The 24,200-nt window shown below is 45.7% G+C and overlaps 1 protein-coding gene across 1 annotated transcript in view; it reads left to right on the top strand.

Annotated features, from left to right (window-relative positions):
* LOC139232467 (protein crumbs homolog 1-like) overlaps positions 1-24,200 on the top strand; it is a 216,264-nt gene that overhangs the window by 126,787 nt on the left and 65,277 nt on the right. Inside the window, exons 4-6 of the mRNA XM_070862702.1 lie at positions 11,229-11,368; positions 14,339-14,521; positions 22,511-22,624. Of these exons, the coding sequence (XP_070718803.1) occupies positions 11,229-11,368; positions 14,339-14,521; positions 22,511-22,624 (437 nt within the window). The remainder of the gene's footprint in view (positions 1-11,228; positions 11,369-14,338; positions 14,522-22,510; positions 22,625-24,200) is intronic.

Raw genomic sequence — 24,200 nt, 5'->3', positions numbered from 1 at the left:
TCTTGATGCTGTGGGTAGAATGCAGAGACTCAAACAAAGGGCAGTGAGAGAGGTGAACATGTAGTTGGGTGGTAATGTTGGGTTCAAAGACTTCTAAGAAAATGGCTGGGTTAACGACAGAGTAATAGTTGGGGGAAAAAAACAGAGGAGTTGAGGGAGGAATTTTTGAGGAGAGTTGATGCTATAAAAAAGGTTTGCCACACAATTTAATAAAGACAGTGCCCTTTAGAAATTGCAACCTCAATACAGAAGATTCCTTGTGAAATCGGTTAAAACTTGTCAAACAACAATCTTACGGCTTGTCAGCTGGAAAGTTCAGGTGATACCATCTCCCGAAAGTGCAATAGTTGACAAGTATTCCCTAGACTAGCTGTTGAGTTTGTCGACGTAGGTTTCCATTTTTGAGCCCTCAGAAATAAATAAGAACATAAGAACGTAAGAAATAGCAGCAGAAGTAGGCCATATGACCCCTCGAGTCTGCTTCGCCATTTAATTAGATCATGGCTGATCATTGACCTCAACTCCACTTTCTCGCCCGATCTCCATATCCCTTGATTCCCCTAGAATCCAAAAATCTATCTATCTCAGCCTTGAATATACTCAAAGACTGAGCATCCACAGCCTTCTGGGGCAGAGAATTCCAAAGATTCACAACCATCTGAACGAAGAAATTCTTCCTCATCTCAGACTTAAAAGGCCAGCCCCTTATTCTGAGATGCCCCCTAGTTCTAGACTCTCCATCCAGGTGAAACACTCTCTCAGCATTCACCCTCTCAATTGACCTCATAATCTTATATATTTCAAAGATATCACCGCTCATTCTTCTAAACTCCAGAGAGTATCGGCTCAATCTACTCAATCACTCCTCTTAGAACAACTCTCTCATCCCAGGAATCAATCTAGTGAACCTTCGTTGCACCCCCTCAAAGGCAAGTATATCCTTCCTCAGATAAGACGACCAAAACTGTGCACAGTATTCCAGATGTGGTCTCACCAAAGCTCTGTACAATTATAACAAGACTTCCTTACTCTTGTACACCAACTCTCTAGCAAGAAAGGGCAACATGTAATTTGCTTTCCGAATTGCTTCCTGTCATCATCATCATAGGCAGTCCCTCGGAATCGAGGAAGACTTGCTTCCATTCTTAAAATGAGTTCTTGGGTGGCTGACCAGTCCAATACGAGAACCACAGTCTCTGTCACAGGTGGGACAGATAGTCGTTGAAGGAAAGGGTGGGTGGGACTGGTTTGCCGCATGCTCCTTCCGTTGCCTGCGCTTGTTTTCTGCATGCTCTCGGCGATGAGATTCGAGGTGCTCAGCACCCTCCCGGATGCACTTCCTCCACTTAGGGCGGTCTTTGGCCAGGGACTCCCAGGTGCCAGTGGGGATATTGCACTTTATCAGGGAGGCTTTGAGGGTGTCCTTGTAACGTTTCCTCTGCCCACCTTTGGCTCGTTTGCCGTGAAGTAGTTCCGAGTAGAGCGCTTGCTTTGGGAGTCTTGTGTCTGGCATACGAACTATGTGGCCTGCCCAGTGGAGCTGATCAAGTGTGGTCAGTGCTTCAATGCTGGGGATGTTGGCCTGGATGAGGATGCTAATGTTGGTGCGTCTGTCCTCCCAGGGGATTTGTAGGATCTTGCGAAGACATCGTTGGTGTTATTTCTCTAGCGTCTTCAGGTGTCTACTGTACATGGTCCATGTCTCTGAGCCATACAGGAGGGCGGGTATTACTACAGCCCTGTAGACCATGAGCTTGGTGGCAGTTTTGAGGGTCTGGTCAGGCCGCACTGGCGCACTGGAGGCGGTGTTGGATCACGTCATCAATGCCTGCTCTTGTTAATAGGAGGCTCCCGAGGTATGGGAAGTGATCCACGGTGTCCAGGGCCGCGCTGTGGATCTTGCTGACTGGGGGGCAGTGATGTGAAACCTTTGGAGGACCTTTGTCTTACGGATTTGTCTTTGTCTTATGGCGATGATGTACCTGCATGCTAACTCTCTGTGTTTCCTGTACGAGGACACCCAAATCGTTCTGAAAACCAACATTTAATAGTTTCTCACCATTTAAAAAGTATTCTGTTTTTCTATTCTTCCTACCAAAGTGAATCACCTCACATTTCCCCACATTATGCTCCATCTGTCACCTCACTGCCCACTCACTTAACCTGCCTATATCCATTTGCAGGCTCTTTGTGTCCTCCTCACAGCTTACTTTCCCACCTAGCTTTGTATCATTAGCAAACTTGCATACATCATACACGTCCTTTCATCTAAGTCATAAATATAGATTGTAAATAGCTGAGGCCTAAGCACCTTGTGGCAACCCACTACAGCCTGCCAGCCTGAAAATAACCCGTTTATCCCAACTCTTTGTTTTCTGTTCATTAACCAATCCTCTATCCATGCTAATATATTACCCCAATCCCATGAGCCCTTATCTTGTGTAATAACCTTTTATGTGGCACCTTATCGAATGCCTTTTGGAAATTCAAATATACTACATCCACTGGTTCCCCTTTATCTACCCTGCTAGTTAAGTTTTTTTTAAATTCTAATACATTTTTCAAACAAGATTTCCCTTTCATAAAACCATGTTGACTTTGCCTAATCATGTTATGATTTTCTAAGTGACCTGATACCACTTCCTTAACAATGGATTCCAATATGTTCTCAACCACTGATTTCAGACTAACTGGCTTGAAGTTCCCTGTTTTCCCCCTCCCTCCTTTTATGAATGGCGGTGTTACATTTGCAAATGTGGGATCTCTGCTCCCAGATCTCTTGTTGTATGTGCCTGTACAGACAGACACCGAGACAATTATAGTGCTGCACAGAATAAATAGGAGGCGGCTATGATTTGGCTGTAACAGCTGGTACAACGCACTGTTGCTCCAGTTCTCTCTGCTATGAAATGGTAGAACATGAGATCTCGGATTCCCCACACAAGTTCCAACCTCAGCCATGCAACAGGAAAGTTGGCAAAGGAGGTGGACCATTAAACAACTAGTGGGAGGAGGAGGCTCCATGAATATCCCCATCCTCAATGATGGCAGAGCCCAGCACGTGAGTTCAAAAGACCAGGCTGAAGCGTTTGCAACTACCTTCAGCCAGAAGTACTGAGTGGATGATCCATATCGGTCTCCTCCTAAGGTCCCCACCTTCACAGATGTCTACCTTCAGTCAATTCAATTCACTCCACGTGATATCAAGAAACGGCTGAGTGTACTGGATACAGCAAAGGCTATGGGCCCCGACAACATCCCGGCTGTCATGCTGAAGACTTGTGCTCCAGTCCTAGCCGTGCCTCTAGCCAAGCTGTTCCAGTACAGCTACAACACTGGCATCTACCCGACAATGTGGAAAACTGCCCAGGTATGTCCTGTCCACAAAAAGCAGGACAAATCCAATCTGGCCAATTACCGCCCCATTAGTCTACTCTCAATCATCAGCAAAGTGAAGGAAGGTGTCATCGACAGTGCTATCAAGCGGCACTTACTCACCGATGCCCAGTTTGTGTTCCACCAGGACCACTCGGCTCCAGACCTCATTACAGCTTGGTCCAAACATGGACAAAGAGCTGAATTCCATAGGTGAGATGAGAGTAACTGCCCTTGACATCAAGGCAACATTTGACCGAGTGTGGCATCAAGGAGCCCTAGTAAAACTGGTCAATGGGAATCAGGGGGAAAACTCTCCACTGGCTGGAGTCATACCTAGCACAAAGGAAGCACCAGAGCAGTGTCCTAGGCCCAACTATCTTCAGCTGCTTTATTAATGAACTTCCCTCCATCATAAGGTCAGAAGTGGGGATGTTCGCTAATGATTGCACAGTGTTCAGTGCTATTCGCAACTCCTCAGATAATGAAGCAGTCCATGCCCACATGCAGCAAGACTTGGACAACATTCAGGCTTGGGCTGATAAGTGGCAAGTAACATTCGTACCACACAAGTGCCAGACAATGACTGTCTCCAACAAGCGAGAGTCTAACCACCTCTTGATATTCAACAGCATTATCATCGCCGGCTCCCCCATCATCAACATCCTGGGGGGTCACCATTGACCAGAAACTTAACTGGACCAACCACATAAATACTGTGGTAACAACAGCAGGTCAGAGGCTGGGTATTCAGCGGCGAGTGTCTCACCTCCTGTCTCCCCAAAGCCTTTCCACCATCTTCAAGGCACAAGTCAGGAGTGTGATGGAATACTCTCCACTTGCTTGGATGAGTGCAGCTCCAACAACACTCAAGAAGCTCAACACCATCCAGGACAAAGCAACCCACTTGATTGGCATCCCATCCACCACCTTAAACATTCACTCCCTCCTTCACCGCGGTGCGTACCATAGATGAAGTGTGCACCATCTACAAGATGCACTGCAACAACTCGCCAAGGCTTCTTCGGCAGCACCTCCCAAACCCGCGACCCCTACCACCTAGAACAACAAGGGCAGCAAGGGCATGGGAATACCATCACCTCCACATTCCCCTCCGAGTCACACACCATCCTGACTTGGAAATATATCGCCATTCCTTCATTGTCGCTCAGTCAAAATCCTGGAACTCCCTCCCTAACAGCACTGTGGAGTACTTTCACCAAACGGAGTGTAGCGGTGCACGAAAGTGGCACACCTCCATCTTCTCTAGGGCAATTAGGGATGGGCAATAAATGCCGGCCTTGCCAGCGACACCCACATCCCATGAACAACTTTTTAAAAAAGAAGCTAGCTGGTTCCCTATAGTGAAAAGGGGAAAGTTCAAAAGAGGGTTCCACTAATGTCAGCTGTGGCTCAGTTAGCAGCACCCTCACCTCTGAGTCAGAGACTTGAGCACAAAAATCTAGGCTGACACTCCAGTGCATTACTGAGGGAGTGCTGCACTGTCAGAGGTGCCGTCTTTCGGATGAGATGTTAACCCGAGGCCCCGTCTGCTCTCTCAGGTGAACGTAAAAGATCCCATGGCAGTATTTCGAAGAAGAGAAGGGGAGTTATCCCCGATGTCCTGGCCAATATTTATACCTCAATCAACATCACAAAAACAGATTATCTGGTCATTATCACATTGCTGTTAGTGGGAGCTTGCTGTGCGCAAACTGGCTGCCACGTTTCCCACATTACAACAGTGACTACACTTCAAAAAGTACTTCATTGGCTGTAAAGCACTTTGGGACGTCCAGTGGTCGTGAAAGGCGCTATATAAATGCAAGTCTTTAATGCATCTCCTTGTGATTGGCTGAAGTGGTATTGTCTGGTGAACAGGTTACTCACCTGTCCTCTGGCTATTGGAACGTTCCCAGAATTAAGGGAAGAAAAATTAATTTAAAATGGGCAAGGAAAAGAGAAAGATTAGCCAAGCGATTTTTCATGTGTTGCCTTTTGAAATGCTATTCTCATTTCTACCCCTAGGTGGTGGCACAGTTTGTAACTTAAAACATTTGTACCTTGGAGCTAATTCTTTCAAAGTAGTCAGGAGAATGTATTTTCTTCCTGTTACACCAACAGATAATTACTATTGTGAAATAATAAATTACTATTGTGAAATAATAAATTGCATGCCAACACATCAAAAACAAGTTGTTCCTTGAAACTGCACCAGATACTTTTACATTTTCTCTGGGTTAAAATTTATCGGCGTGCCTGAGCACTGATTAATATACACGGCAAAAAGATTAAATATATCACAGGCATCTGGCACAGAATTGGAATAACATTGGCGGAAGGTTTCCCATGGTTGCCAACATCATAAATATAGCAGGACGGTTTCCCGAAGTCGATATTTCTAACAAAATCGTAAAGCATTCTAAAATAACATGTTTACACTAGAAATAGAAATTACTAGGCAACCTTCCCACCACGCTTACGATGTTGATAACACGAAGAACTACAGGAAAACTTCCTCATTTCTTGGTTTGACAAATTTTTAAAAAATATTTAAAGGGCACAGTTTTCATTAACAATATTTAACCGTTTTTTGAAACATTTGGATATAATGACGCAGTGCATGTCAAAATATCACATTGCATCATTTGTGAGGTATCTCATCCTGAGAAAAATGATGCAAGGCTGTTTTACAGCTCCAAGCTTAAAAGCAATATCTTCTGATTATATAATGCAAAGTAAGCACAGTGGCATATATACTAACACGAAGAAGAGCAACAGGAATATATATTGGCTGCATCATTCTCCGATAATGAGCCAAAATTTGACTCCAACTGATCTGTAAGTGCTAAAATTGCCATGTTAACAAATTTAAAAACATTAGGGGCGAGAAATTCGGGCCGTTTGCGCCTCCGGGTAGCGTCCCTAGTGGGCGTTAACAGGGTGCAAACGACTTGCTGCCCAGGCGCGGCTCCGTGACCGACTCCCACGAAATTCCGCGGGAGTTTAATCGCAGCAGTAACCCGTAGCGTCCCGCTTCGCTGGCGATGATGACATCGTCATTGTGCGCAGCGACCCATTTTTGCCCCAGAGCTAAAATTCGGTACCGCCCCCTGACTTCGGGGTACCCGTACCGGGCTGTAAGCCGCCCGCGTTGTGATAATTAAAGGGCAGGTGGGTAAAGTAAAAAGAAAATGGCTGACTTACCGGTTGCAGCCTTATTCACTTTGCATCACCGGGTCCGGCACCCTGTTCCCTGGTGGTCCAGCTGCATAGAGTCAGCAGATTGGCCCTCCCCTTTAATGAAGCGCTGCGCCCTTCGGGGAGTCTTTCCGCCCTGCTCCCGCCCGACTGAGCAAGTGCAGCGCCATATTTTGCACTCCACTTGCTCCTGGGTGCAGTAACCCGAATATAGGTCACAGAGCGGGGCTTCCGCGCCTGGCGCAGGAACTCCCGCCTCGGGGCTGTTACCGCCCCAAAACACCAATTTTGCGGCCATAATTTCTCAGAACTTGTACACAGAAAAGCTTCCATAGCTCCCGACTCCTACAGTGCTCAGAAGGGCTGGGGATTGACCAGAGGGCCAGCAGTTGCTGTTTTCAATGCGAATTACGAAGTTAAAGATCAACACCAAAAATTCATTGATCAAATAGCCATTTCCTGAAGCCAACTCCTCAATGAATCCGTTGAGGTAAAGATGCCATTTTACTCTGAGGTCCTCACTCGACATCCTTTATCTCAGTTCATAAGTGTTAGATGCACAGTGGTTTATGGCATCGTTGGTGATATATCTCCAGCAACTTGAGGTGTCTACTGTACATGGTTAATGTCGCTGAGCCATACAGGAGGGCAGGTATTACTACAGCCCTGTAGACCATGAGCTTGGTGGAAGTTTTGAGGGCCTGGTCTTCAAACACTCTTTTCCTCAGGTGGCCGAAGGCTGCACTCGCGCACTGGAGGCGGTGTTGGATCTCGTCGTCGATACCTGCTCTTGTTGATAGGAGGCTCTCGAGATATGGGAAGCGGTCCACGTTGTCCAGGGCCACGCCGTGGATCTTGATGATTGGGGCGGGGGGGCAGTGCTGTGCGGTGAGGACAGGCTGGTGGAGGACCTTTGTCTTACGGATGTTTAGTGTAAGGCCCATGCTTTCGTATGCCTCAGTAAATACGTCGACTATATCCTGTAATTCTACATAAATTCTACTATGATAAAAGGGGAGAAAGATTGTTTTCACCACACAGTGAATTACTTTGAGTGCAGTGATTTCTATATAGGCAAATGTGGTCATAACTCTGCACCACAACGTCCCACAGATGCCAATTCGATGAATGAGCAGTGGGTTGGTTTTTTGATACTATGTGTTGAGGGATGAATATTGTCAAAGATGCCGTGAGAACTTTCTGCTCTTTAATGACTGAGAGCCATTGCATTTTTGGATTGCTGTTATGGATGCAGTGTGGATCACAATAGTGGCACTATCACATTTATCACTAGTAATCCAGAGGCTGGACTAATGACAAGTTCAAATCCCACCACGGCAGCTGGGGAATTTAAATTCAAAATAATGAAATAAATCTGGAATAAAAAGCTAGTCTCAGTGATGGCAACCATGAAACTACCGGATTGTCATAAAAACCCAGCTAATTTACTAATGTCCTTTATGGGAGGAAATCTGCCGTCCTTACCCGGCCTGGCCTATATGGCTCCAGACCCACAGCAAAATGGTTGATTCTCAACTGTCCTCTGAAATGGCCCAGCGAGACACTCAGTTGTATTCAAGAAGGCAGTTCTTGAGGACAGTTAGGGATGGCCAATAAATGCTGGCCTTGCCGACGACACCCACATCCCATGAATGAACAAACAAAATAAAAATGTGGGTACAATAATGCGCGTCATTAGCAAATTAGCCAGCTTTTGATCCACATGGTAAGCACTGGGTGGAGTCAGTGAGCTGTGGTTGGCTGAGATGCAGGAAATGCTGAGTTTGAAACTCAACAGGAATAATCTTGCATAATATCTTAGGATACGGAGAGAAAGCAGGATGCTACACGCAGTGCTGACTATATGGTCACTTTATCTGTGCCTGGGTATAGGGGGCTGCTTAACAATGGAACTTGGGATTGGCCCCACATGGAACAGACATTTGTGTTTAACTGGGACTGATGTGGGTTTTCTCTCTTTTGTCCCGTGGCCCCACTTTTCAATTCATCATTGTATAACATTCTTGACTGAACACATATACTGCATCCCACATCTATCTGCACAGCTGTAGTAATATTGCAATCTGGGCTGCATTTTCCTTGGATCTGCATGACAATTGTTAGTCCTCCCAATACCAATTTTTTTTTAAAGTGAACCTTCCCTCCATCATAAGGTCAGAAGTGGGGATGTTCACTAATGACTGCACAGTGTTCAGTGCCATTCGCAACTCCTCAGACAATGGAGCATTCCATGCCCACATGCAGCAAGACCTGGACAACATTCAGGCTTGGGCTGATACGTGGCAAGTAACATTCGCACCACACAAGTCCCAGGCAATGACTATCTCCAACAAACAAAATTCTAACCACCTCCCCCTGATATTGTGGAGTATTGTGTACAGTTTTGGTCTCCTAACCTGAGGAAGGACATTCTTGCTATTGAGGGAGTGCAGCGAAGGTTCACCAGACTGATTCCCGGGATGGCGGGACTGACCTATCAAGAAAGACTGGATCAACTGGGCTTGTATTCACTGGAGTTCAGAAGAATGAGAGGGGACCTCATAGAAACGTTTAAAATTCTGACTGGGTTAGACAGGTTAGATGCAGGAAGAATGTTCCCAATGTTGGGGAAGTCCAGAACCAGGGGACACAGTCTAAGGATAAGGGGGAAGCCATTTAGGACCGAGATGAGGAGGAATTTCTTCACCCAGAGAGTGGTGAACCTGTGGAATTCTCTACCACAGAAAGTTGTTGAGGCCAATTCACTAAATATATTCAAAAAGGAGTTAGATGAAGTCCTTACTACTAGGGGAATCAAGGGGTATGGCGAGAAAGCAGGAATGGGGTACTGAAGTTGCATGTTCAGCCATGAACTCATTGAATGGCGGTGCAGGCTAGAAGGGCCGAATGGCCTACTCCTGCACCTATTTTCTATGTTTCTATGTTTCTATGATATTCAACGGCCATTACCATCGCCGAATCCCCCACCATCAATATCCTGGGGATCACCATTGACCAGTAACTTAATTGGGCCAGCCACATAAATACTGTGGCTACAAGAGCAGGTCAGACGCTGGGTATTCTGCGGCGAGTGTCTCACCTCCTGACTCCCCAAAGCCTTGCCACAAGTCAGGAGTGTGATGGAATACTCTCCACATGCCTTACGAAGCTCGATACTATCCAGGACAAAGCAGCCTGCTTGATCGCCACCCCATCTACCACCTTTAAACATTCATTCCCTCCACCACTGGAGCACCGTGGCTGCAGTGTGTACCATCGACACCTCGACAAGGCTTCTTCGAAAGCACCTCCCAAACCCGTGACATGCACTACCTAAAAGGATAAGGACAGCAACATAGGAGCACCATGACCTGCAAGTTCCTCTCCAGATTACACACCATCCTAACTTGGAAATACAGGTTGAACCTCCCTTATCCTGAACCCTCTGGACCTGGCCTGTTCTGGATAAGGGATTTTTCTGGACGAGAGGTGGTCACGTTAAATTGGATGGTACAGGTACTGAGCAAGGGGATATCGGGGCTGGCTGGTTTGGGGCTGGGAATGAGGCAGAGAGATCATGGGGGGCGTGGGTACGGTGGACCGTGGAGTCAGGCCAGTGATTGCGGGAGTCGGCAGCGAGGAAGGACTTCAATTTGTTCATGTCGGTGTTCTGTGCATGCGCCACCCGGTGGCCGGGAGTGGTTCTGGACAAGGTGTGGTTCTGGACAAGGGAGTTCTGGATAAGGGAGGTTCAATCTGTATATCGCCGTTCCTTCATCGTCGCTGGATCAAAATCCTGGAACTCCCTCCCTAACAGCACTGTGGGAGTACCTTCACCACACAGACTGCAGAAGTTCAAGAAAGCAGCTCACCACCACCTTCTCAAGGGCAATTAGGGATGGGCAATAAATGCTGGCCTTGCCAGTGACACCCACAACCAGAGGCCATTTCTTAATTCAGAACAATCTTTGAAAAAAAAGTGAAGGTTTGGAATTCCACATTGCAATATTTGTAATGTATTGATGAACATGCTCATGGAGTATCATGTTGGATAGCTCTGAGTAATATTTAAATGAGTTGAAACTCACCAGAGGAATTTCACAAACATGTTACCTAATGCGTTACAAAAATTGCATAGTGGAATTCTCAACTCCAAAAAGATTAAGTTTTCTACACCACATTGTGTGTACTTCCTGATCCAAAAAGGCAAGGAATGGGCCTGCTCTCTGGCCTCTGACAGTATGTTTCTGATCAGCAAGTAAGTGGCACATGAGATTGGCTCAGACAGCCTCTTACCCTCCATCCCATTTTCCTTTATGGGTGGACTTGATAACATTGGAAACTAGGTGTGAGGAATTGAAAGCACAAAACTACATCTGTGATACAGTGCATGAGGATACTAAGATGTAGTTCAGGTCCTTCATTCAAAGCACCTGTTTTTGGCATGGAAGCAAGTCATCCTTGTTTCGAGGGACCGCCTATGATGATGATGACTAGGATACTGAATCAAATATCAGCCATTCACGCACAAACAAAGTAAAATGCTTAGAGCCTCAAAATGACCCCTAATCTTAATTTTGAATTCTAAGCCTCTTTCCTCTAATTGCTGAAGTTGAGAATCAATACTCACATACTCCATTTTGTTCCTGTAGTTACATGTGCAACTGCAATGATACAGGATTTCTTGGCAAGAACTGTGAGATAGACATCCTGGAGTGTGCATCCGATCCCTGTGCTAACAACGCCACTTGTCTGGAAGGAGTGAAGGAATACACTTGCCTCTGCTGGGCTGGTGAGTATGCATCAGAGGGCGCAAAAGGGAGGGGTAGACAATATCAAATGCACAGAAACACCGGTTCTATCTACATCTTTTCCAGAAAGCTTGCAGTCAAGTAACATTGTTAACTTTCCAATTATCTTCAGAGGTTTTTCTGTGAAAATCAATGTTGAATAACAACCATCTTATTAACTGACAAGTAATCCATTCGCCTACGTCAAAGATTTTTGGGCTTCAAACCTTACAAGTGCTCAAATGACACTAAGCTGGGTGGCAGTCCGAGCCGTAAGGAGGATGCTAGGAGGCTGCAGGGGGACTTGGACAGGTTAGGTGAGTGGGCAAATGCATGGCAGATGCAGTATAATGTGGATAAGTGTGAGGTTAGCCACTTTTGTGGCAAAAACAGGAAGACAGAATATTATTTGAATGGTGACTGATTTGTAAAAGGGGAGGTGTAATGAGACCTGGGTGTCATGGTACATCAGTCAGCAGTAAAGAAAGCAAATGGCATGCTGACCTTCATAGCGAGGGGATTTGAGAATAGGAGCAGGGAGGTCCTACTGCAGTTGTACAGAGCCTTGGTGAGACCACACCTTGAGTATTGTGTGCCGTTTTCATCTCCTAATTTGAGGAAGGATATTCTTGCTATTGAGGGAGTGCAGCGGAGGTTCACCAGACTGATTCCTGGGATGGCAGGACTGACATATGAGAAGAGACTGGATCAACTAGGCTTATATTCACTGGAATTTAGAAGGATGAGAGGGGATCTCATAGACGCATATCAAATTCTGACGGGATTGGACAGGTTAGATGCAGAAAGAATGTTCCCGATGTTGGGGAAGTCCAGAACCAGGGGTTACAGTCTAAGGATAAGGGGTAAGCCATTTAGGACCGAGATGAGGAGAAACTTCTTCACCCAGAGAATTGTGAACCTGTGGAATTCTCTACCACAGAAAGTTGATGAGGCCAGTTCGTTAGATACATTCAAAAGGGAGTTAGATGTGGCCCTTATGGCTAAAGGGATCAAGGGGTATGGAGAGAAAGCAGGAATGGGGTACTGAAGTTGCATGATCAGCCATGATCATATTAAATGGTGGTGTAGGCTGGAAGGGCCGAATGGCCTGCTCCTGCACCTATTTTCTATGTTTCAATCCAGCAATCTAGTTGAGAACTAGTTTGTTTTTCATATCTTTACACCCATCCCTTAGATTGGATGGATTTGCAGGCTGAGGCCATGGCATCAACGTTCCTTCCAGGGCCGTAACCATCTTCATACAAGGTGATAGGTTGATTAGCCCTATACGTTGATGATGCCATCCACACCCATTAGAAATGAGTATCATGCTGAATGTCAACCCAGAATGCACAGCCAGAGCTCGCTCTCCGCTAGCCAAGTGTCTGGAGTGCGGTTCGAACCATGCACTTACTGATTTAACAACAACTTGTATTTAACGTCGTGAAACGTCCCAAGGTGCTTCACAGGAGTATTATGAGATAAAAAATTTAACATCAAGCCACATAAGTAGAAACTAGCGCAGGTGACAAAAAGGTTGGTCAAAGAGGCATGTTTTAAGGAGCATCTTGAGGAGGAAAGAGAGACGGAGAGGTATAAGGCTGGGAGTTAGGGAGTTCCGGAGCTTGGGGCTTAGGCACCAGAAGGTACAGCCACCAATGGTTGAGCGATCATAATCAGGGATGCTTAAGAGGGCAGAATTAGAGGAGCGCAGATATCTCGGGGCGGGGTGGGGGGGATTGTGGGACGAAAGGAGATTACAGAGATAGGGAGGGGTGAGGCAATGGAGGGATTTGAAAATAAGGATGACTTAGAGGTGGGAATGATATCACTAATCCAAAGGCTTGCTCCCAGTCAAGAACTGGTAACGGATGTCAAATGCTAGTTGAGGATAGTTTCTAATTCAAATATGAAGTGAAAATGCTGAAACAAAATACCCAACAGGGTCATCAGCATCCGAAGAGATAAAAGAAGGGGTGACATTTTAAGCAGAGACATTGGTCTTGCTTTATTTAGTAGAGGTGAATCGTTCAGAAAACAATTAGACGCAGCTGTGAGGGACGGCAGTCTATCTGGATGGATGAATTAAGTTTTGCAAATCATCCATAAATATCCTGTGATCTTGTAAGAGGCTGCTTTGGCATCAGGAAGATTGATGAATACTAAGAATTATCTTCTGGGTCAGGTTGTGGAGCCAAAGGTTGTGTGAATCATTCAAGATTCGCAGAACCTTTTATTAGGGAGAGCATGACTGAGCACTTGGACAAACAAGAACTGATCAGAGAGCCAGAGTGGATTTGTAATGGTAAGTCATGTTTAACGAACCTAGTTGATTATTTTTGGGGAGGTAACTAATGTGATAAATAAGGGAGTGTCTAAGTGACCAAACTCTCTCCCCATAATGCTGTTCAGGATAGGTCAATTGAAAATTTCAAAACTGAGATTTGAAGATTCTTGTTACGCAAAGGAATTGAGGGTTATGGAACCAAGGAAGGTAGATGGAGCTAAGATACAGATCAGCCATGATCCAATAATGGCAGAACAGGCTCGAGGGGTTGAATGGCCTACTCGGATGTTCCTACCTTCCTGCCCAAGGGATCATTATGTGCTGGGATGGATGGAAGGCAGAGAGGACCATAGGTTTCTATGGTAAGAGGAGCTGGATGAGCCACCTGGCTTCACCCTCCATACTCATCTTTGCAATCTCTCGTTTCTCTCCTTGTTAGTTTGGGACTTTGACCATGCTGCTAATGGACCATACGGCCACATTTATTTTAGTTCTGAACTGCTACTGTTAATTGCTGTGCAAATAATGCTGCTTTAGTATTAACTGTTTTCAGTGCCATGAGATGAACAATCAGCAAAGCTGGTTGTGGTGCTTGGATTCGTCCTCAGGGTCATAAGGTCACTAAATGCTATGAATTATAATAATACAAGCATCTAATATTTGCGATTTGTATCCGTTTCAATAGGTTACACTGGACCACGCTGTGAAATTGATATCAATGAATGCATGACGCAGCCTTGTATGAATAATGGCACATGTTTGCAACGCTCCATTCAAGATTATTACGGCAATCTCCCACAGTTCAAGTCTACGTTCAATTATACGGAGGCATCTGGCTACATTTGCCTTTGTCAGCTTGGCTTTACAGGTCAGCCGAAAATTGAACTTTAAAAATCAAAAGTTCTGGTTTAGAAGTGTTGTGGAATAGAGCAAAAGCACACAGCTCCCTGCACACTCCCAATGTTGGGAGATGCAAGTGAATTTGTTTGTAAATCCAAGGAGGGACATTAGTTCAAGCATAGCTCTTGTTACCTCCTCTTGCAGGTAGAGGGGGAAATACTGAGCGGGGGCCGTGGGGGTTGTGTATGGACAAAGATTCAGACTGAACATGTGAGCTCAAAATAAGGTGTGACCTTAGTCTTTTATTGCAGGGCTCCAGAGTGGCTCTCCAACCTGTGAAGCCTCCTTAAATACCTGTGCTCCCAAGGGATTATGGGATCCCTTGGGACTCCAGGGGATGAGCCCTCTTTTTGCTGTACAGAGTAAATACAAGTCCACATATATAACAACACTCCCCCCCCTCCCCCCCACACCCACACCCAAAGTCAATAGTGTAACTATTTACAATGTGAGTCGATCTGGGGCCCTTCTTGCCCTGGTTGATCGTCTCGGTGTGAAAGCTGGTGTTGTTGAATCATTTGTTGGGCCCTCGCTGGACTGCTGTGCAGCTGGCCTTGCTGAGCTGCCTGGTGTGTCGGGTCCTGCAGGGCTGTTGAAGATGATGGGTTCTGCTTCATGGTCAACCGTGGTGCCAGTTGCCACTGGTGTTTATGTTGGGGGATCAAAAAAGGTAGGGTCCAAGGTAGGTTGCTCAGGATAGTCCGTGAATTTGAGTTTGATTTGGTCCAAGTGTTTCCGGTGAATGAGTCCATTTGAAAGTTTGACCCGAAACACCCTGCTCCCCTCTTTGGCCAAGACAGTACCGGGAAGCCACTTGGGACCTTGTCCATAATTTAATACAAATACAGGATCATTGATTTCAATCTCGCGTGACACATTTGCGCTATCATGGTATGTACTTTGTTGAAGCCGCCTGCTCTCTACCTGTTCATGTAGATCAGGGTGAACTAACGAGAGCTTTGTCTTAAGTGCTCTTTTCATGAGCAGTTCAGCAGATGGGATCCCAGTGAGTGAGTGGGGTCTTGTGCGGTAGCTAAGCAGGACTCAGGATAGGCGAGTCTGCAGTGAGCCTTCAGTTACCCTCTTCAAGCCTTGCTTGATGGCTTGCACTGCTCTCTCTGCCTGACCATCGGATGCTGGTTTGAATGGGGCAGATGTGACATGTTTGATCCCATTACAGGTCATGAATTCTTTGAACGCAGCACTGGTAAAAGATGGCCCGTTGTCGCTCACTAGGACATCGGGTAAGCCGTGTGTCGCAAACATGGCCCGCAGACTTTCAGCAGTGGCAGCGGACGTGCTAGCCGACATTATCTCACATTCAATCCACTTGGAGTACGCATCTACAACCACAAGGAACATTTTACCCAAGAACGGGTCTGCATAGTCGACGTGTACCCTAGACCACGGTTTGGAGGGCCAAGACCATAAACTTAGCGGCGCCTCCCTGGGTACATTGCTTAACTGCAAGCATGTATTACATCTGTGAATGCAGGACTCTAAGTCCGCATCGATACTGGGCCACCACAAGTGGGATCTGGCTATCGCTTTCATCATTACGATGCCTGGGTGGGTACTGTGGAGGTCATTGATGAAGGTGTCTCTGCCCTTCTTGGGGACCACTACTCGATTGCCTCACAGAAGGCAGTCTGCCTGTATAGACATTTCATGTTTGCGCCGTTGGAACGGCTTTATCTCTTCCTGCATTTCCACTGGGACACTGGACCAGCTCCCGTGAAGCACACAGCTTTTGACTAGAGATAATAAGGGGTCCTGGCTTGTTCAGGTTTTGATCTGCCGGGCAGTGATGGGTGATAGTTCACTCTCAAATACTTCCATAACCATGGCTAGATCTGCGGGCTGCGCCATTTCCACCCCCGTGGTGGGCAATGGCAGCCTACTGAGAGCATCGGCGCAGTTTTCTGTGTCTGGCCTGTGGCGGATGGCGTAGTTGTATGTGGACAATGTGAGCGCCCATCTCTGGATGCAGGCCGATGCGTTGGTATTTATTCCTTTACTCTCGGAAAACAAGGATATAAGTGACTTATGGTCAGTTTCCAATTCGAATTTTAGCCCAAACAGGTATTGATGCATTTTCTTTACCCCATAGACACACGCTAACGCTTCTTTTTCAATCACGCTGTAGGCTCTCTCAGCCTTAGACAGACTTCTGGATGCATAAGCAACCGGTTGCAATTTCCTGAAATCATTAGCTTGTTGCAATACACACCTGACGCCATATGACGATGCATCACATGCTAGTACCAAACGCTTACATGGATCATACAACGCAAGCAATTTGTTTGAGCATAACAATTTTCTCACTTTTACAAAGTCATTTTTTTGGCTTTTGCCCCAAACCCATTCGTCCCCTTTTCGTAGTAAGACAAGTAGTGGTTCTAGCAGTGTGCTGAGACCCGGTAAGAAATTACCAAAGTAGTTCAAGAGTCCCAGAAACGACTGCAGCTCCGTCACGTTCTGTGGCCTCGGTGCGTTCTCAATTGCCTCCGTCTTCGCGTTGGTGGGCCTGATGCTGTCCGCCACAATCCTCCTTCCCAAGAACTGTATTTCAGGTGCCAGGAAAACGCACCGAGCATTTTAACCTGAGCCCCACTTGGTTGAGTCGACTAAGCACCTCCTCCAGGTTCAAGCTCGACTGTGTTCCGACCTGTGAACAAGATGTCGTCCTGGAACACCATGGTGTGCGGGACAGACTTCAGTAAACTTGCCATGTTTCTCTGGAATATCGCCGCCGTTGATCGGATTCGAAACAGACATCTGTTATAAACAAAAAGACCTTTGCGCGTGTTGATGCAGGTGAGGGCCTTCGATGATTCCTCCAGTTCCTGCGTCATGTAGGCTGAAGTCAGATCCAGCTTCATGAACATCTTTCCTCTCGCCAGCATTGCAAAGAGATCGTCGGCCTTTGGTAGTGAGTATTGGTCCTGCAGGGAGAAACGATTGATAGTTACTTTGTAATCGCCACAGATTCTGATGGTGCCGTCTCCCTTGAGGACTGGGACACTAGGACTGGCTCACTCGCTGAACTTGATCGGTGAAATGATGCCCTCTCTTTGCAGCCGGTCTAGCTCAATCTCTACCCTTTCTCTCATCATGTACGGTACTGCTCTCACCTTGTGATGGATGGGTCGCGCCCCCGGAATTAGGTGGATCTGCACTTTTGCTCCTTGGAATTTCCCGATGCCTGGTTTGAACAGCGAAGGAAATTTGTTTAAGACTTGGGCACACGAAGTGTCGTCAGCGGGCGATAGCGCTTGGACGTCATCCCAGTTCCAGCGTATCCCAGCCAGCTTCTGCCGAGCAGCGTGGGACCATCGCCCGGTACCACCCAGAGTGGTAGCTTGTGTACCGCTCCATCGTAGGAAACCTTTAAGGTAGCACTGCCGATTACAGGAATCAGTTCTTTAGTGTAAATTCTTAGTTTCGTGCGAACTGGAGTTATGACTGGCCTTGAGTCCTTGTTGCACCACAACCTTTCGAAAGTCTTTTTGCCCAATACTGACTGGCTCGCACCCATGTCCAGCTCCATTGACACCGGGAGTCCATCTAGTTCAACATTCAACATTATCGGGGGGATAATTCGTGGTGAATGTGTGCACCCCGTGTACCTCTGCCTCCTCTATCTGAGGCTCTTGTTCGTCGTGATCCTTCATAGATCTGTCCTCCTCTGCAACATGGTGGTTTGCAGGTTTACAAGGCTTTGCAGCTCTCCTGCACACTCGTTGGAGGTGTCCCATTGATCCACAGCCCTTGCAAACGTACTCTTTGAATCAGCATGAATGGAAACGATGATCACCCCTGCAACACCAACAAGGTGTTAATGGCCTTGCATTCATCACCCTTGATGGTGGACTCTGAGTCATCTGCGGCTGTGCAGCTGCAGGTATGTGTGACCTGCCCTGTCCGTTACGATTCGAAAACAACATCATTTTGTTCACAATACTTGTAGTAGCACTTGTGTGCTGAGAGATTTGCTTCGTATTGTCACTGGTGGCAATGAACGCCTGGGCTATCGCTATGGCCTCACTCAAGGTTGGGTCTCTACAATCAAAAGTTGGCGAAGTATGGTTTCGTGGCCAATGCCAAGTACGAAAAAGTCTCTGAGCATGTGCTCCAAATGTCCTTCAAATTCGCAATGTCATGCAAGGCGTCTTAGCTCGGCAACATAACTCGCCACTTCCTGGCCTTCAAACCTTTTTGCAGGTGTAGAACCGGTACCTCGCCATCAGAACGCTTTCCTTTGGGTTCAAATGCTCTCGGACCAGTGTGCACAAATCGTCGTACGATTTCTCCGTGGGTTTCACTGGAGTGAGCAGATTCTTCATGAGGCCATACGTTGGTGCCCCACAGACGGTGAGGAGGCTCGCCCTTCGTTTGGCAGTGCTCTCTTCCCCATCTAGCTCGTTGGCCACGAAGTATTGGTCGAGTCGCTCCATAAAAGTTTCCCAATCACCTCACTACGAAAATTTCTCCAGGATCTTTGGGTTCGCTATCTGTATCTCGTCGCCAGTTGTTGTGTATGGAGAAAGAGTCAGACTGAACGCTGTGAGCTCAAAGTAAAGTATGACTTTAGTCTTTTATTGCAGGTCTCCAGAGTGCCTCTCCAACCTGTGAAGTCTCCTTAAATACCTGTGCTCCCAAGGGATTATGGAATCCCTTGGGACTCCAGGCGATGAGCCCTCTGGTGGCTGTACAGAGTAAATACAAGTCCACATATATAACAGGGGTGTCTGCCATTGCTAATCTCCGAAGCATTCTACAAAAACTTGCAGAAAAATGTAAATATGGTTTTATTTTTGAAGCTTAGCAAAGAGACAATCGATTGGATTAATAAATTGCTGGCCCACAGCAGTTTCTCTGTTACCAACTATAAAACTAATATTTTGAGCTTTAAATACCAGAAAAGTATCATTCTCTTTAAAAAAAAATCCTTGTAGTATCGACAGAATGAAGATCTTTCAAACTTATTCAAGATTTCACCAGTGGTGAAAGCTTTCCTTACTCGTGGAATAAACAGGTAATATTCAAATTGCCTGTTAATTCATCTCAATGAACATGAATTTAATCTATATATTTTACTAGAAGAATATTGCCCCTCTGTTATTTTTGGAAATTATCTTTACAAGTGGAGTCTGTAGGATTTTAGAGTAAGACAAGGTTCTATTTTTCTACCTTTTTCACTCAGTGAAGACACTGAGCCTTACTGCCTTTGTTACTGTGCTGCAGTGGCCTTCTAAAGTGCTTCACAGTGAGATCACTAAAGCAGGATTTCCCTGACCCAGTTCTGCGATTACCAAAACTAGAATCATGGAAATCATAGAATGATACGGCATAGCAGGAGGCCATTTGGCCCATCATTTGGCTCAGTGCAGTGCTGAGGGAGTGCTGCACTGTCAGAGGCGCCGTCTTTCGGATGAGACGAACGCAACAAAAAAACAGATTATCTGGTCATTATCACATTGCTGATTGTAGGAGCTTGCTGGGCGCAAATTGGCTGCCTCGTTTCCTACAATACAACAGTGGCTACACTCCAAAAGTATTTCATTGGCTGTAAAGCGCTTTGAGTCATCTGGTGGTCGTAAAAGGCACTATGTCAATCCAAGTCTTTTTTTCTTTATCATGCCATTGTGGAAGCTGTCATGTACACACAAGAAAGTTTCTTGTCGATTACAGCCCGAGTCCTGTTGTTAAGCTTGGCTCAATATCCTTTTCATTGTTTACTACATTTCCAAGTTTCTTTCAAACTTTGAAATTATGCCCTGTATACCAAAGTCCAGGTCATTAATATATATCAAAAAGAGTACTGGTCCTAATCAATGTTCCCCCAAAGGTACGTGACCAAGCACCAACCAGGAGATTCCAAGCAAGTTGCTGCCGCTGGAAAAGATACTGTGCATGCGCGGCCGCTTAAATTTCAAGGGACCGCACATCAACTAAAAATTAGAGGGACCATTGGTCCTAATAACGACCCCTGGGGGATACCACTCTATGCTTTTTTTTTTCCACAGTGTTAATTTAATTCAGATCGCCGCCATACATTATCATTCAAGGGGTCAGTCCATCTCCAACAACAGGTTTCAGAGTGCAGGGCAATGAGCTGAGTTGCTGATATACGAGGAGGCCTCAGTCTGCAGTGGGGAGGCCCCATATGCTGGGACAGTGCTGCCATGCCAGCCCAGGAGATGGGGCACTCTGTCAGTAACCCTCATCTGCCCAGGTCATGCTGTAGTCTGGGTACTTGGCTTTCAGGTTCTTCGTTGTTATTTCATGCTTTGCCCGGCCAAAGCCCATGGAGTATCCATACACGTGGATCGTCTTGGCTCCACTATCATGCTTGATCTGACCGCCACCCTGGCACTCACAGTACAGACCCTGCTTCTCAATCTCAGCAGATGCCTCGTCGTAGATATGAGTGTGATACTCGGCCGAGGCCCAGCCGTGAATGATTTCCTTCTTCCCCCCCCCGGGTCCGGGGCCTGGTCCAGAGTCGCAGTCCCGGCCCACCCGGATCAGCACATACTTGAACACCCCGCCCGCCTCAATCTGCACTTGCTTCCCTCCAATCTGAAAAACTACCGTTCACCTCTACTCTCTGCTTTCTGTCTCTTAGCAAATTTCATATCCACGCAACCACTGCACCTTTAATCCCATAGGCTTCAACTTTGCTAACAACTAAACTACTTTCTGGAGATAGGAAAGGTTCAGGTTTGAATAATGTTCGAATATAATGTGCAAACCAGGCTTAAATGGGAAGTTTTTCTAAACAGTAAATATTTATTTGTATATTCATTGAAAATACAGATTACCAGGCATATAGTGTCATTTCTCAGGGTTGGGCTCACAGGCCAGTAATAATCACAGCTCCTGCTATGTCCTATTGAACCAGTTCAGAATGGATAGGGCAGTGCCCTTCATTGACATCACTACAGCAGTTCAGCAGCGGGACCTCACTCAAAAGATTTCTATGGAGGTAAGAAAGCTGACGTTTGTGCAAAAACATCAAGCAAAATTCGTGGGACTCTATTATTTTACTGTATTGGTGAGGTGTTACAAGATTATGACAGGTTTAGATAATGTAGACAAAGAAAAGCGGTTCCCATTAGCTGATGGTACAAGGACCAGGGGAGTCAGATTTAAAGTTTTGGGCAGTAGATACAGGGGGGGATGTGAGGAAGAACTTTTTTACGCAGCGAGTGGTAATGACCTGGAACGCATTGCCTATAAGGGTGGTGGAAGCGGAGACGATCAATCATTTCAAAAGTAAATTGGATAGGCACTTGAGGGAAATAAACTTGCAGGGCTATGGGGAAAGAGCCGGGGAGTGGGACTGACTGGATTGCTCTACAGAGAGCCGTCATGGACTCGATGGGTCGAATGGCCTCCTTCTGTGCCGTAATGACTCATGACTCTAAATTGTATTCCTTTTGAACATTCTTCCCCTTTAAGTGGGATTCTTGGAAATTTCTGAAATAAAAAGTGAGACACCAAAAGTTGCTTTTTCGAATACGTCCATTTTTGCTTCGTACATTTGTGTCATAATTTGAAGCCTTAACTATTAAGGGGTCTGATTTTCAATGAAAGTTCATAATCAACAATGCAAACATCAGTACCTGAGCCATATTCCTTCTGCCTTGTCCCTATTCTGTTATAGTCCAGGATGGAACTTAGCAAAAGATGGTAACTGTACTCAATGGGGAATGATGCAATGAGAAGGTACTATAATCTGGCGCACCAAGGGTTTACTGCACTTTCCTAATCTCTTTTGTGTTTGACAATGTCCAACAAAGCCCTTTACTATTAAGGGATCAACACATGGCTTCTGACTATATGCATCAATATGTTCGAGTCATGTGAAGGTACTCCAATGATAATTCAATTTTCAGAATTATGAATACTTTATGCGATTGAATTTTTAATGATTCATTTTGTTTTAAAGGAGAGATCTGCTCAGTAAACATTGACGAATGTGAATCTGGTCCTTGTATGAATGAAGGCGACTGTGAAGATCAAATCGATGGATACCAATGTCATTGTATACCTGGATTTACAGGTAATAGTCTTAGTGTTTCTGATCATTTTCCTCCCACTCCTGAAGAGATCTCCTCCTTGCTAGGGAATGCTTCCACAGTTGTGGGATGCCCTTCACTTCCATGCGCAAGTCACCATTATTTATGTGCAAGTCTCGAGAGCCAGGTTCCGCAGATAGGCTAAGTGAGTGGGCAAAAATTTGGCAGATGGAGTATAATGTGGGAAAGTGTGAGGTCATGCACTTTGGCAGAAAAAAAATCAAAGAGCAAGTTATTATTTAAATGGAGAAAGATTGCAAAGTGCTGCAGTACAGCGGGACCTGGGGGTACTTGTGCATGAAACACAAAAGGATAGTATGCAGGTACAGCAAGTGATCAGGAAGGCCAATGGTATCTTGGCCTTTATTGCAAAGGGGATGGAGTATAAAAGCAGGAAAGTCTTGCTACAGCTGTACAGGGCATTGATGAGGCCACACCTGGAATACTGCGTGCAGTTTTGGTTTCTATATTTACGAAAGGATATACTTGCTTTGGAGGCAGTTCAGAGAAGGTTCACAAGGTTGATTCCAGAGGAAAGGTTGAGTAGGTTGGGCCTCTACTCTTTGGAATTCAGAAGAATGAGAGGTGATCTTATCGAAACGTTTAAGATTATGAGGAGGCTTGACAAGGTGGATGCAGAGAGGATGTTTCCACTGATAGGGGAGACTAGAACTAGAGGGCATAATCTTAGAATAAGGGGCCGCCCATTTTAAACTGAGATGAGGAGAAATCTCTTCTCTCAGAGGGTTGTGGATCTATGGAATTCGCTGCCTCAGAGAGCTGTGGAAGCTGGGACATTGAATAAATTTAAAACAGAAATAGACAGTTTCTTAAACGATAAGGGGATAAGGGGTTATGGAGAGCGGGCAGGGAAGTGGAGCTGAGTTCATGATCGGATCAGCCACGATCTTATTAAATGGCGGAGCAAACTCGAGGGGCCATGTGGCCTACTCCTACTTCTGATGTCCTGATGTAAATACAAGACTTTCAGCATATCAGTTTCCAGAGTTGATAGGACAGTAACTAACCTGTCAAAGTGCTCTCCCCATCACTATAAACTAAGTTGTCTTCTCCCAGTGTCTCCACTTGTACTCAGCTCCTCGAATGAGATATGCTTTGTGGTGATCCACAACCATTCTTCACAACAGCCATTCGGTAATTGTCTTTTTAAATATACACACAGGGATTTTTTTCTGTAATAAAACACTATTAAGTTTTCATTCTTATCAGTTTAGAATCTAGATTTGGACATTTCTCCCAGGAACAAGCCACAAAAAACACACGCAGTGAGGGCGCAGCACCGTGACTCCTCAAAATAACCCCATTCGAATTTTAAATTTGGCACCCGTCAGAAACATGATCAATTTGCAAATCAGTTCAAACTACAAGCAGCAGAAGTTAGCTCTACGCCTGGTTTTATGGCATCATTGTCCTGTAAGAAAATCTGAGCCTTATAGATGACAATTTGTAAAAGATATTAATTATTTAACTAAAGAAATGTCCCATTTTACAGTAAATTGCGGTTTAAATAAAAGACCACCCACCTTTGACTTTAAAAGC

Source organism: Pristiophorus japonicus, chromosome 20 (genome assembly GCF_044704955.1).
Source record: "Pristiophorus japonicus isolate sPriJap1 chromosome 20, sPriJap1.hap1, whole genome shotgun sequence".
Classification (NCBI taxonomy): Eukaryota; Metazoa; Chordata; class Chondrichthyes; family Pristiophoridae; genus Pristiophorus; species Pristiophorus japonicus.
The sequence above is the reverse complement of the archived record's forward strand: the minus strand, read 5'-3'. Positions and strand labels throughout refer to the sequence as shown.